We start from the raw sequence: 14,001 nt of genomic DNA, 5'->3' as shown, positions 1-14,001 counted from the left end.
AAGTTCACAGAAATGTTGCTATATTATGTAACTTTCTTGGGGTAAAGTAGGAACATGTTGGAAGTTAAGCAGTTATCTTAGGTTAGTTGTCTTTTTCTTACTCCCTTATTATGGTCTCTTTGAAATGTTCTTTTATTGTATGTTTGTTTTCTTTTTAACTTTTTTTTCATACAGTTGATTTAAAAAAGAAGGGAAAGTTAAAAAAAAAAAAAAGTAAAACAAGGAAAAAAAAAGATGTAGTGCCCCCTTGAGGAGCCTGTGGAGAATGCAGGGGTATTCGCCTACCCCACCTCGATGGTTGCTAACGTGACCACAGACATAGGGGACTGGTGGTTTGATGGGTTGAGCCCTCTACCATAAGTTTTACCCTTGGGAAGACAGTTGCTGCAAAGGAGAGGCTAGGCCTCCCTATGGTTGTGCCTAAGAGCCTCCTCCCGAATGCCTCTTTGTTGCTCAGATGTGGCCCTCTCTCTCTGGCTAAGCCAACTTGAAAGGTGAAATCACTGCCCTCCCCCCTATGTGGGATCAGACACCCAGGGGAGTGAATCTCCCTGGCAACATGGAATATGACTCCCGGGGAGGAATGTAGACCTGGCATCGTGGGACAGAGAACATCTTCTTGACCAAAAGGGGGATGTGAAAGGAAATGAAATAAGCTTCAGTGGCAGAGAGATTCCAAAACGAGCCGAGAGGTCACTCTGGTGGGCACTCTTACGCACACTTTAGACAACCCTTTTTAGGTTCCAAAGAATTGGGGTAGCTGGTGGTGGATACCTGAAACTATCAAACTACAACCCAGAACCCATGAATCTCGAAGACAGTTGTATAAAAATGTAGCTTATGAGGGGTGACAATGGGATTGGGAAAGCCATAAGGACCACACTCCACTTTGTCTAGTTTATGGATTGATGAGTAGAAAAATAGGGGAAGGAAACAGACAGACAAAGGTACCCAGTGTTCTTTTTTACTTCAATTGCTCTTTTTCACTCTAATTATTATTCTTGTTATTTTTGTGTGTGTGCTAATGAAGGTGTCAGGGATTGATTTAGGTGATGAATGTACAACTATGTAATGGTACTGTAAACAATCAAAAGTACGATTTGTTTTGTATGACTGCGTGGTATGTGAATATATCTCAATAAAATGAAGATTAAAAAAAAAATCAAATCAATCAGCATTAGTTACCAAGTTTTAGTATTACTAGACACCTTGGGCTTAGATTTTATGTTTTAAAAAATCATACCCTGAGTCTTTTAGATACAGAAAAAAAAATGAAATAAACTGTCCAATTACCAGTAAGAAAAATATTACTTTTCACACAATTCAAATACTAAAATATCTGGCTAGACTGTATATTGCAGTATTTGATAAATGCTTTCATAACTATTGGGTATGAAATTACCTCCAGTTGTAACCTATCCTTTAAATTGGAGTCCTGTGGTCATACATTTTTGTTTCTTTGCATGTCTCATAATTTTTTCACTGAAAACTGCATATTTTAAATAACATAATGTGGCAAATCAGATTCCCCACTCTCTGGAGTTTGTTGTAGTTGTTGTTCATTTGTTTAGTGACTTTTATGAACTAATTCTGTGAAGTCTGTATTCTTTGCTGTTTGTGGCCAGTGGAGTCTTTTCTCAGTTAGCTTAGTGGTCAGCTAATGACTGGATAGAGATAACATTAATTGTCTGGAACCAGTAAATTTTCCAATCTTTGTCAAAAGTCTTGGTGTACCTCCAACATTCAGCCAGGCAGATGACAAAACTGATTAGTTTTCAAGCACTTCCTGCTTGAGCAGAGCCTCAAGGTCATCTAGAGGTGAGAGGTGGGACCTTCTAAGGTCTTTCCTGAGCATGTGAACTGAACAGCCCTAGGGCCTACACATGCCCCTACACATGCCCCTACACATGCTTGTGGTCTTCTAGATACCCATATTTGTTAGAGCTTTTTGAAGATCTCATTCCCCAGTGCTTCCTTTTAAGTTTTTTAGTTTATTGTTTGTTCCAACTGTTATCCACCACCTTAGCAGGTTCAAAGTTAAGCAATGGCCTATAATTTTTTTTTCAACAAATGGCCCTTGGCAAAAAGGCTTTTCACATTGGGAAAGCTCCAAGTCAGGCCAAATGCAATCAGCCTTGCAAATGGTGTCTTCCAAGGACATAACAGACAGAACAAATAAGAACAAATTCTCTGGGACTGATGATGCCTTGAAGGAGCTCCAGACCCACCCTGTTCCCTCTAGTTCCTGCCAGGCTGCTGGTTTTCACTGAAAATACAGGCTGTTAGTTTTCAAGGATACTAAGAAAGGGATGGGACTAGAGTAATTTAAAAGACCATGAAACTTGCTGTTCTTCTTGGGACTCAGCCATTTTACTTGAATAAATGCTCTGCACATCGTTGCAAGCCTTGCATTAATTTCCAGAGTTCTGCAAAAGTTGCTTCTGACCAGTTTTGCCAGGTTTTGCTTTACTCATATGGAGTAGAGAATTTTCCGAGGTACTTGTGGGACTCTGAGGACAGGAATATTGGGTCTTTTGTTATAGTCCCAATGAAATCCTGAGACTGTTCATTTTATTTTTCAGTTTATTTTCTCTCTGTTGTTTACATTGGGTAATGTCTGTTGTTCTATTTTTAAGTCCACTGATTCTTCCCTTTGTCCCCTCCATTCTGCTATTTAGCACATCCACTGAGTTTGTGTTTGTTTGTTTGTTTGTTTTATCTGATTCTTTATTGGAAGTACATTTATTTTAGGTCTTTTTTAAAACTTTTAAACTTTTATTTCACACAGCAAATTTTAAATCATACAAAAAGCACATTTGAATCTAGTGAATATAAGTTTTGTTCCTTGCAAGCATTTAAATCAAAACTACAACAGTAAATAAATTCTTTTAATATTATATTAGGGAAAAATGCATGCATACTTATTCTCATGTTTATTGATCTTTTCTAGAGCTTAATGAAATTTCTAAAATTTGTGTAATACTTTTCATCATTCTTAAAGTCCATTACTGAAAAATGTTGGTGTTAGAAAAAATTACTCTTCAAAGACTCAACTTTTTACATTTACCAGTGTCTAAGAAAATACTAGCCATGAATAAATAACAATTACCTAAAGAATGATCACATTTCTAACCTCTCATTTGTAGAGCCTAGTTATTCAGCAAGGCCTCAAGGCCTGTGTGAATTTTAATTGTCTACTATTGACTACAGCAAACCAATCTAGAATTATATTCAGAATTTACAAAGATATTCTTAGAAATATACATATTATAGGTTTAGGTACAGTCTTTTACTACTAGGCCTACAAATTTAACTTCAAATTTACTTCATGAGTTCTTTAAGACCACATTACTTGACTTACAGATAATTATACTAACCATTTTCAGGTTTTTAATTGTTTGATACCTGGATGGTAAGTGTAGCCACAAAATTCTTAAGATTAAAAAATTAGCATAACTAAAAATATAGGTGACTATACAGAAAAAGTGAGGGTTTTTTAAAAAATCAAATTTGTTAAGGAAACAGTTGTGTCTTTGGTTAGGATCAGTTGGTCAGGCAAGATAGCTTTAAAGATTTAATGATGCATAAAATTGGTAAAAATATGTTAGGTAACAAAAAAGCCCAGCATGAACACCTTATTCACGATGAGAATGTATCTTCAAATGTAGGTTTTTAATAGAGGTGTGATTATCCTCTGTATACAGAAAGTTGCATTTAGATACTTGTGCCTAAGAATGTTATCCATAAAACTGACAGCAGTGGGAATGTTGAACAATAATTTGCAATTCTAAACACACAGGTAAACAAACCATAAAATTTGATTTGAAGTTTTGTGTTCAACAGAAAACAAAATTTAAAAATTCACAATATAGGTTTCATCAGCCTTGGGTATTTTTGTATTATTTATGTGAATACTATTCATTTTATTACTGCTTTCAGCATGCAGATGCAGATTATTTTCTAGTTATTAAATGGTTGGGTGCTCATAGAAGTGCTAAATCATCAGTCAGTTATTTGCTGTTGTTCCTTCTCTGCCATTTCTTGTTAGCGAATTGTATCCTGTGCAGCTTGCTACATTTTCTCCAGTTTTTCTAGAGTCAGAGATTTTAAGGATAAAAGTTCGGGTTTACACAGCACCATTGTTGTTACATCTGCCCTTGTTTTGGAAGACAACTGCCCTTGTTTTGGAAGAACTTCCCAGAACCTCGACTTCACTTCTGCTATATCTGAATTGTTGGACACGGTGAGTTAGGCGTATTGGATACAATTCCTGAAAGTTCTCCTGGTCTTTCCTCTCAATGTTAGACATCCAACCCAGTATTAACAAGATGACTGACAGTTCTTGATTCAAGCCTACAGAAGGAGCTTCGTAACTTGGGATGAGAATGGGTACCCCTTAAGGAGGATTGGGGGCACAGGCTATTCCCACCCTTCCATCATGACCCCATTGGAAATGCCAGATGCAACTTCCGGGCAGGACAGGGATTTTTTTTTTTTTCTTTTTTTTTTTTAACCCTAAACTGTTGTCCATCTAGGTAAGCGATCAGATGTCTCTGACAAAATAAGGGCCAGGAAACCTCCCTCCTCATCCCCCTTCCTGGTAGTCCAGAATATGAACTAACTTGTCTAAAATGGGATGTCTGGTCACCTATGGTCCCTCTTTGGGCCTACTTACAGATGCATCATCCACTGAGTTTTTAATTTTTTTATTGTATTTTTATTTCTAAAATTTCCATTAACTCTTCTTTGTATCTTCTATTTCTTTGCCAAAATGTCCTATTTCATTTCTATTTCTATTTTTTTATTTGCTGCACTATGTTTGTAATTACTTGTTGAAACATTGTTATGATGCCTGCTTTAAAATCTTTGTCAGGGAGAACCCAAGATGGCAGCTAGGTAAGACAGGGCAAAAAAACACCTCTGTGAAAAATACTAGATAAACACTAGAAAGTTACCCAGAACACCAGTTCCAGTGATGCACCAGCTGGACAAGGTCTGCTAAATCCACAGGGACTGTGATTTGGTGAAACCGGGAGTTTGCATTCTGAAACAAGTGAGTGAGCCAGCTGAAAGTCCAGCAGATGTGCCGCGGTGTGGGGAAACCATGGGTTGGCATTTGGAGACAGACTAGTTCTTTTTTTAAAAAAAGAAAAAAAACCTGGGACCGACTGTGGATACAACAGTGAGAGCTGCACAGTGAAGCACGGCAGGAGTGGGCTGTCCCAACACCTTGGTGTCTGGCATGCAGGATAGCCCTTCCCACACCCGCTGCTGGTTGTCTCAGGGTCAGGGGAGCAGAGGGGAACCAAAAGGAGAAAGAAACCACACCCCTTGCAACCATCTCCCCAGCGGAGTTGGGACGCTCTTGCCTGGGGCTGGACCCATAGCCCAGAGTCTTGCCAAGGGTCCCAGTGGATCTCAGGGATACAATAGATAAACTAAAACATCCAAATTAAGACTTATTGGTGTCCCAGAAGGGGAAGAGAAGAGTAAAGGTCTAGAAAGAGCATTCAAAGAAATTGTTGGGGAAAACTTCCCAAACCTTCTACACAATAAAATACACAAAGCATAAATGCCCAGCAAACTCCTAATAGAATAAATCCAAATAAACCCACTCCAAGACATATTCAGATCAGACTGTAAAATACTGAAGTGAAAGAGCAAGTTCTGAAAGCAGCAAGAGAAGAGCAATTCATCACATACAAAGGAAACAACATAAGACTAAGTAGTGACTACTCAGCGGCTACCATGGAGGTGAGAAGGCAGTGGCATGACATATTTAAAATTCTGAGAGAGAAAAATTTCCAACCAAGAATACTTTATCTAGCAAAGGTCTCCTTCAAATTTGAGGGAGAGCTTAAATTTTTCACAGACAAACAAATGCTGAGAGATTTTGCTAATAAAAGACCTGCCCTACTTCAGATACTAAAGAGAGCCCTACCAACAGAGAAACAAAGAAAGGGGAGAGAGAGATAGAGAAATTTAACAGACATATATAGAACATTACATCCCAAATCACCAGGACACACATTCTTCTCTAGTGATCATGGATCTTTCTCCAGAATAGACCATATATATGCTGGGACATAAAACAAACATAAATAACTTTTTTTAAAAAATTGAATTTATTCAAAGTACATTCTCTGACCACAATGGAATACAAATAGAAGTCAATAACCATCAGAGACTTAGAAAATTCACAAACACCTGGAGGGTAAAAATGAGGGGGAGATGAAAACATTCCTGGATCATCAAAAGCTGAGGGACTTCATCATCAGTAGATCAGTCCTATCAGAAATGCTAAAGGGAATTGAGCAGGCTGAAAGGAAGGGACACTAAACAATTGACTGAAACCACATGAAGAAATAAAGATTTCCAGTAAAGCTCACATGGTAAATATAAATACCAATGCTACTGTATTTTTGATTTTTAATGCCACTATTTACTTCCTACAGGATCTAAAATACATAAACTGTAATAATAAATCAGTGATTTTGGACTCAGTGTAAAATATGTAATTTTTGACAAGAACTACGTAAAGGTGGGGGAATGGAGGAGTAAAGGAAAATAGTTTATGTGTCCTATTGAAGTTAAGTTGGTATCAAAGAAAAACAAGATTGTTATAGACTTAGGTTAAATTTAAGCCCCACACTAAACACAAAGAAAGTATCAGAGAATAAGACCATAGAGATGAAAAGTGGAGTATGGGTTATGAAAAGTGGGGGAAGGGGCAATGGGGAGTTAAGAATGAGTGTAGGGTTTCTGTTTGGGGTGGAGGGAAATTTCTAGTAATGGATGGTGGAAGGTGATAGCATTGCAACATTATAATGTGATTAATCCCACTAATGGAATGCTAGGGAGGGGTTGGAATGGGAAGATTTAGGCTGTATATATGTTTTCACAAGTGGGAAAAAAAAAAGACAGTCTAAATAGATAATGACAATTAAATGCCAAGGAAGATGCTGAATGGGATTTGAGGATGGAGGAGAGGAGGCTCAAAGGGACACAGTTGGGACATAAGAAAAAAAAAGAAAATACAGAATGTAAGTTTTGTATCAATGTTGAATTTCTTGAACTTCTTACTTGCACTTAAAGGGAATTCATAAAAGAATGTTCTTGTTCATGAGAAATGTATATGTGAATTATATTGTTTGTTCAAGGATGTGTGCAGCCTGCTCTCATATGTTCAGAAAACAGAGCAACAGATGATGGATGATAGGGAGGGAAGGAGGGAGGGAGGGAGGGAGGGAGGGAAAGAAAGAAATGGTAATGTGACAGGATGTTAAAGTTGGTGGATCAGGGTATCAAGGGAGGGGGGCCGGGGTATGCTGGAGTTCTGTGTATGGGGTTTGTATTGTTTTTGCAACTATTCCTGTAAGTTTGAATTTATTTCAAAATAAAATTTAAAAAAAATATATAAGAATGGTTTTAGAATTAAAATTTTCAAATCGGGAAATAAAATCTTTATCAGATAATTCTAACATCTCTGTCATCTTGGTATTGGCACCTATTGATTGTTTTTTGCATTCAGTTTGGGATCTTTCTGGTTCTTGGTATGGTAAGTGATTTTTAATTGAAACCTGGACATTTTGGCTATCTTATGAGACTGGATTTTATTATACATTCTGTTTTAGCTAGCTTCTTGTCACACCACTTCATTAAGGGGGTTCTGCCTTGTTATTGCCAGATATGGGTAGAAGTCCAGGTTATTCTCAGACACCATCCCAGTAGGGGAATTGGGGCACCTCATTAGAGCCTGGTGAGGGTTGAAATTGAGGCTCTGCATTCAGCCTTTGCTGGCAGGGGTGAGGATGGGGCCATGCTTTTCTCTGTGGTGTTTGGAGAGTGGGGTTCTAAAAGTTTTTATTTTTTCTAGTCTGTCCCTTTCTTGGTCCTCTGCCTAGATTGAGCAGGCTTTTGGGGGAACTTTTTTTGCCTGTGCTCATTGGCACTTCCTTGTTACCAACTTTTTCAACTTCAAGTCTGGAATATATGAGGCAAAAAGAATACCGAGGAAACCAACCACCATGTAGTTACTTCTGCCCTGAGTTCTCTACCAGTCTGTTTCTGTCCTTCTGTCCACCTTTCAGAGTTTTCTTAAGTATACACACACACACACACACACACACACACACACACACACACCAGAATTTTTGTTTTGTTTGTTGAGTGGGGAGAATACAGAAAATGTATGTCTACTCTATCCCATTAAAACAGAAGTTTTAGAGTGAGATTTCAATTCACATACCTGATCATGGTACTTCCCCTGCTCCAAATTCTTCAGTGACTTCCAGTTGTGTTTAAAATATGACCCCAGGGACTTCTGGAAAGATGACAGATTAGGAGAGGCAGAGCAAAATTCTCCTCTGTGAAAAAGACTAGATAAAGGGCAGAAAGTGCTCCAGAACAGCAGTTCCAGGATGCCACCAGCCAGGCAGGAACTTCTACACCATATAGTTGGGACTTAGCTGGAGAGACAGAGAGATTGCATTTGAAAGGAAGGGGTGTGTTTGGCCCAGACTGCCACCAGACACAGGCAGCTGGGGCCCACTGATGAATGCAGGAGGTTGCAGATTTCTATGTGCCAAGCACCCATCTCAGCAGTTAGCTGGGGAGATAACCCTTCACAGCCCCGTGGCTGAGAACTCCTATGCCAAGGACTGACAGCTGGAGCCAGCTGCTGAGCATGGGAAGGAGCAGCTATCCACACCCCTTGCAAACATCTCAGCAGTTGGCTTGGGAGATAACCCTTCACAGTTCCATAGCTGAGAGCTCCCATACCAGGGACTGGTGGTTGGAGCTGGTCACCAAGTGCAGGAGCAAGAAACTTTCCAAGCTCCATGCTCCCATTCCAGCAGTTGGCTGGGGAGTCCCGCAGCTAAGAACTCTCAGGCCAGGGATTGGCAGCTGGAGCCAGCCAAAAAGCACAGAAGAGAGCAGCTTTCCACATGCTGTGCACCCATCTCAGCAGTTGGCTGGGGAGTTAACCCTTCACAGCCCTGTAGCTGAGAGCTCCCATGAGGGAACTTGGGATTTGGCAGACTTGTGGTGATCACATTCACTGTTCCTCCATGGGAGCCTGTAGTGAACACAGCCAAGTGGCAAGGGCACCAAATGGAAGTGCCAGGAGCCACTCCCCAACCCCAAGGACATGTGGGCACCTCATGACAGGGATTTTGGTGCATTTGAGCTGAAGGGTTAGACATGTAGCAGCACAGCCCTGAGAACTGCAGCAGAGTCCCTGCCCAACAGGGCTGACAGTCCCAAGAACACATGGAAAACTGGTGCACTTATTGGTTTTCCATCTGGGTTGGACCGTGGTTAGTTCACAGGTGAAGTTGGGGGAGAGCTGGCCTGAGAGTAAGAGGGGACTAAAGAGTGCCATCTGCTTGTAGGACAGGGAAAATGCACTCAACCAAGCTTCAGCACTGCCAAATTATAGATAAATAATAATGCTGCATATCCCAAAATAACCTTATGAAGATAAGCAAGTGCAGCAAAGCCAAAAACAGAAAATCACAAAGCACACAAAGAGACTAGAAGATATGGACAACCCAAATGACCAAATTAAAAAGCCAAAGGAGACACAGGACTTGGAGCAATTAATCAAAGTACACATAAATCTCCAAAACAACTTCAACAAGTTGGCTAATGACATAAAGGACATCAAGAAGACTCTAGAAGAGCATAAAGAAGAATTTGAAAGAGTAAATTTTAAAATAACAGATCTTATGGAAATAAAAGATACTGTTAATCAAATTAAAAATATACTACAGACACACAACAGCAGATTTGAAGAGGCAGAAGAAAGGATAAGTGAACTAGAGAAGAGAGCAATTGAATGTGAATGCACAAAACAAAAAATGGTGAATAAAATTGAAAAATTTGAAATGGACCTCAAGAAAATGATGAACAACATGGAGAAAATCTTCCTACAAATAAAAGCCCAGGACCAGATGGCTTCATAGGGCAATTTTGCCAAATTTTTCAAAAAGAACTGACACCATACCTGCTCAAACTCTTTCAAAAAGTTGAAGAAAACGGAACACTACCTAACTCATTTTATGAAGTTAACATCACTCTAGTACAAAAACCAGACAAAGATGCTACAAGAAAGGAAAACTACAGGCCAGTCTCCCTAATGAATATAGATGCAAAAATTCTAAACAAAATATTTGAAAATTGAATCCAAAGACAACTTAAAAGAATCATACACCACCAAGTGGGGTTCATTCCTGTCATGTAAATGTGGTTCCAATAGAAAATAAATCTATGTAATAAAATACATTAACAAATCAAAAAGGAAAAATCAAATGATCGTCTCAATAGATGCAGAAAAAGCATTAAAAAAAGTTCAGTATCGCTTTTTGACAAAATCACTTCAAAAAGTAGGAATTAAAGGAAACTTCCTCAATATCATAAATGGCATATATGAAAAACCCACAGCCAGCACAGTACTCAATGTTGAGAGAATGAAAGCCTTCCCTCTAAGATCAGGAATGAGACAAGGTTGCCTGCCGTCACCACTATTATTCAACATTGTGCTAGAAGTTCTGCCAGAGCAATCTAGCAAGACAAAGAAATAAAAGGCATCCAAATTGGAAAGGGAGAAATAAAACTGTCATTATTTGCAGATGATATGATCATATATTTGGAAAATCCCAAGAAATCACTGACAAAGATACTTGAGCTAATAAACAAATTCAGCAAAGTAGCGGGATACAAGATTAATGAGCAAAACTCAGTAACATTCCTATGCACTAGAAATGACCTAACTGAAGAGACATTCAAGAAAACAATTACATTCACAATAGCAAATAAAAAAGTCAAGTACCTAGGATAAACTTAACCAAGGATGGAGAAGACCGCCACACAGAAAATTACATAACTTTACTAAAAGAAATCAAAGGGGATCTAAAGAGGTGGAAAGATATTCCATGTTCATGGATAGTAAGGTTAAATGTCATTAAGATGTCAATTTTACCCAAACTGATCTACAGATTCAATGCAATTCCAATTAAAATTTCAACAACCTATTTATCAACTTGGAAAAACTAGTTATCAAATTTATTTGGAAGGGAAAGAGGCCTTGAATTGCTAAACACATTCTAAGAAATGAAGAATGAAGTGGGAGGACTTACACTTCCTGATTTTGAAGGCTACTATGAAGCCACAGTAGTCAAAACAGCATGGTACTGGCACAAAGATAGACATATTGACCAATGGAATCAAATTGAGAGTTTGGAAATACCCCCAGATCTATGGTTGACTGATTTTTGTAAGGCTCCTAAATCCATTGAACACAACAATCTATTCAACAAAGGGGCTGGGAGAACTGGATATCTATATCCAAAAGAATGATAGAGGACCCCTAACTCACAAGCTATATAAAAATTAACTCAGCGTGCATCAAAGACCTCAATATAAATGGCAATACCATAAAACTCCTAGGAGATAATGTAGGAAAACATCTTCAAGACCTAGTATTAAGAGGTCACTTCTTAGACCTTACACCCAAAGCATAGGCAACAAAAGAAAAAATAGATAAATGGGGACTCCTCAAAATCAAAAGCTTCTGTACCTCAAAGGAATTTGTCAAAAATTTGAAGAGGCAGCCAACTCAATGGAAGAAAATATTTTGGAAACCATATAAGACAAGAGACTAACATCCTGCATATATAAAAAAACCTACAACTCAAGGACAATAGTAGAAACAGCCCAATTATAAAATGGGCAAAAGATATGAAAAAAATATTTTCCCACAGAGGAAATACAAATGGGTAAAAAACACAGGAAAAAAATGTTCATCTTCACTTACTATTAGGGAAATGCAAATCAAAACCACAATGAATTGTGACATCATCAATTGGTGATATAAACAGCTACTGAAACTCCTCTTCAGAGATTCAATGAAAAAAAAGTTCAATTCTGAATTGTTTGAAACTCTGGAGGAGGATATAGATTGGAGAATGATGCTGCAAATGCTGAATTGAATAAAGAGAGAAAAATCAGTTAGGAATCTTCTGTCCCAGACCAGCCAGTCCTTTCCCCAACCCCTCACTTGGTTTCAGTGTGGGAAAGGCACAGAATCAGCAGACAGGACCCCTTCCACCAGGGACACAAATTTGAAAATCTCTCACAGCAGCAAGACACACCCCCACCATTTGAAGACCCAGGGGACAGGGGAGGACATTTCGAGGAGCAAGGGTCAAAGCTCAGTGAGAGGCAAAGAAATTGAGAAAAAAATTGGGTCTGCCCTGGGTCTGAAAGCCCATCCCCCACTCTTGAGGGAAGCAGCAGCAGATGGCCATTTCCTTGCCTTGGGGACAGCTGGAGTACTGGATGAACTCAGGGAGTACTCTGCCACAGGTGTAGCCCCACATCAAGCCATATTTTAGCCAGCAAAGTGAGGGCCTAGAAATCTCACCATTTAAGCTCACTTGTGTTGAGGCAGTCTGTGCTTGGAGGTAAAGTGGCCTCTGAGGATGATTACATTACCAAATAGTGCCATCTGCTGGACACAACAAAAAGTGCAAGGGAAAAGGAAACACTTAAAAAGATGTTCTGGAGCCTTTAATTGGACAGCATGAGCTGGACTACATGCCCTGCACAGAAACCTGGCCCTGTTTTGGCTGAGAAATATGGACAACCCAACTTTGAAAGCAAATCTCTAAAAACAAGCCCGGGTCTTGCTGACTGGTGGAAAACAGAGCACCACTGGAAACCAGAAGGTCTATATTACCACACACAGTGAACTTCCTGGGGTGCCCAGTGCCTACCTCCTTTCCCTGTGGCAGAGCATGGTTTGTGCCTGATTTGGGGAGGGATACTGGGGAGCAGAACCAACCTGACAACTGGCCAGCAAGAGAAACAAAGAAAAGATGGAGATCAAAGAAAACCAACAAGAAAACCCAAGACAAAAAAGAGAAGAAAGAACCTCCAGAATAAACTAATCAATAAAATAAGATGCCTGGACAGTAAAAAATCACAAGCCACACAAGAAAACATGAAGATATGGCCCAGTCAACGGAACAGACTAACACTTCAGCTGAGATTCAAGAGTTGAAACAACTAATTAAAGATGTTCAAACAAATCTTCTAAATAAAATCAATGAGTTGAAAGAAAATGTGACAAAAGAGATGAAGGCTATAAAGACGATACTGGGTGACCATAAGGAAGAAGTCATAAGCTTGAAAAAACTGAATGGCAGAACTTATGGGAATGAAAGGCACAATAGAAGGGATGAAAAACACAATGGAGACATACAACAGCTGACCTGGAGGGGCAGAAGAAAGAATTAGTGAACTAGAGGACAAGACATCTGAAATTCTACACACAAAACAGATAGGGAAAAGAATGGAAAAATATGAGCAGGGTCTCAGGGAACTGAAAGACAACATGAAGCACACAAATATATGTCTTATAGGTGTCCCAGAAGGAGAAGAGAAGGGAAAAGTGACAGAAAGAATAATAGAGGAAATAATTAATGAAAATTTCCCAACTCTTATGAAAGACATAAAAGTACAGGCCCAAGAAGTGTGGCATACCCCAAACAGAATTGATCCAAATAGACCTACTCCAAGGTACTTACTAATCCAGTTGTCAAATGTCAAAGACAAAGAGAGAATTCTGAAAGCAGCAAGAGAAAAGTAATCCATCACATACATGGGAAACTTAATAAGATTAAGTGTGGATTTCTCAATAGAAACCATGGAGGCCAGAATTCAGTGGTATGATATATTCAATATTCTGAAAGAGAAAAACTGCCAAGAACCTGTATCTGGCAAAACTGTCCTTGAAAATTCAGGGAGAGTTTAAAATACTTACAGAAAAACAGACACTGAGAGAGTTCATGAATAGGAGATCTCCTCTACAAGAATACAAAAGCGAGTGCCACAGACAGATATTTGAAATTTGCTCTATAGCTACTTGTTGAATTTTACTTTGCAAGTTATCACCCTTCTGTATGTATATCTTATATTTCACAATAATGAAAGGAC

The 14,001-nt window shown here is 38.9% G+C and overlaps 1 protein-coding gene across 1 annotated transcript; it reads right to left on the bottom strand.

Moving 5' to 3' along the window:
- Positions 1-4,002: 4,002 nt before the first annotated feature.
- Positions 4,003-8,842, bottom strand: LOC119519306 (BBSome-interacting protein 1-like). The gene is given in 2 exon segments (XM_037816877.1): positions 4,003-4,226; positions 8,782-8,842. Coding segments are annotated over 2 exon segments (285 nt in total).
- Positions 8,843-14,001: the final 5,159 nt, after the last annotated feature.

The sequence above is a fragment of the Choloepus didactylus genome, chromosome 23 (assembly GCF_015220235.1).
Source record: "Choloepus didactylus isolate mChoDid1 chromosome 23, mChoDid1.pri, whole genome shotgun sequence".
NCBI lineage: Eukaryota > Metazoa > Chordata > Mammalia > Pilosa > Megalonychidae > Choloepus > Choloepus didactylus.
This window is presented reverse-complemented; position numbering and strand designations above follow the sequence as displayed.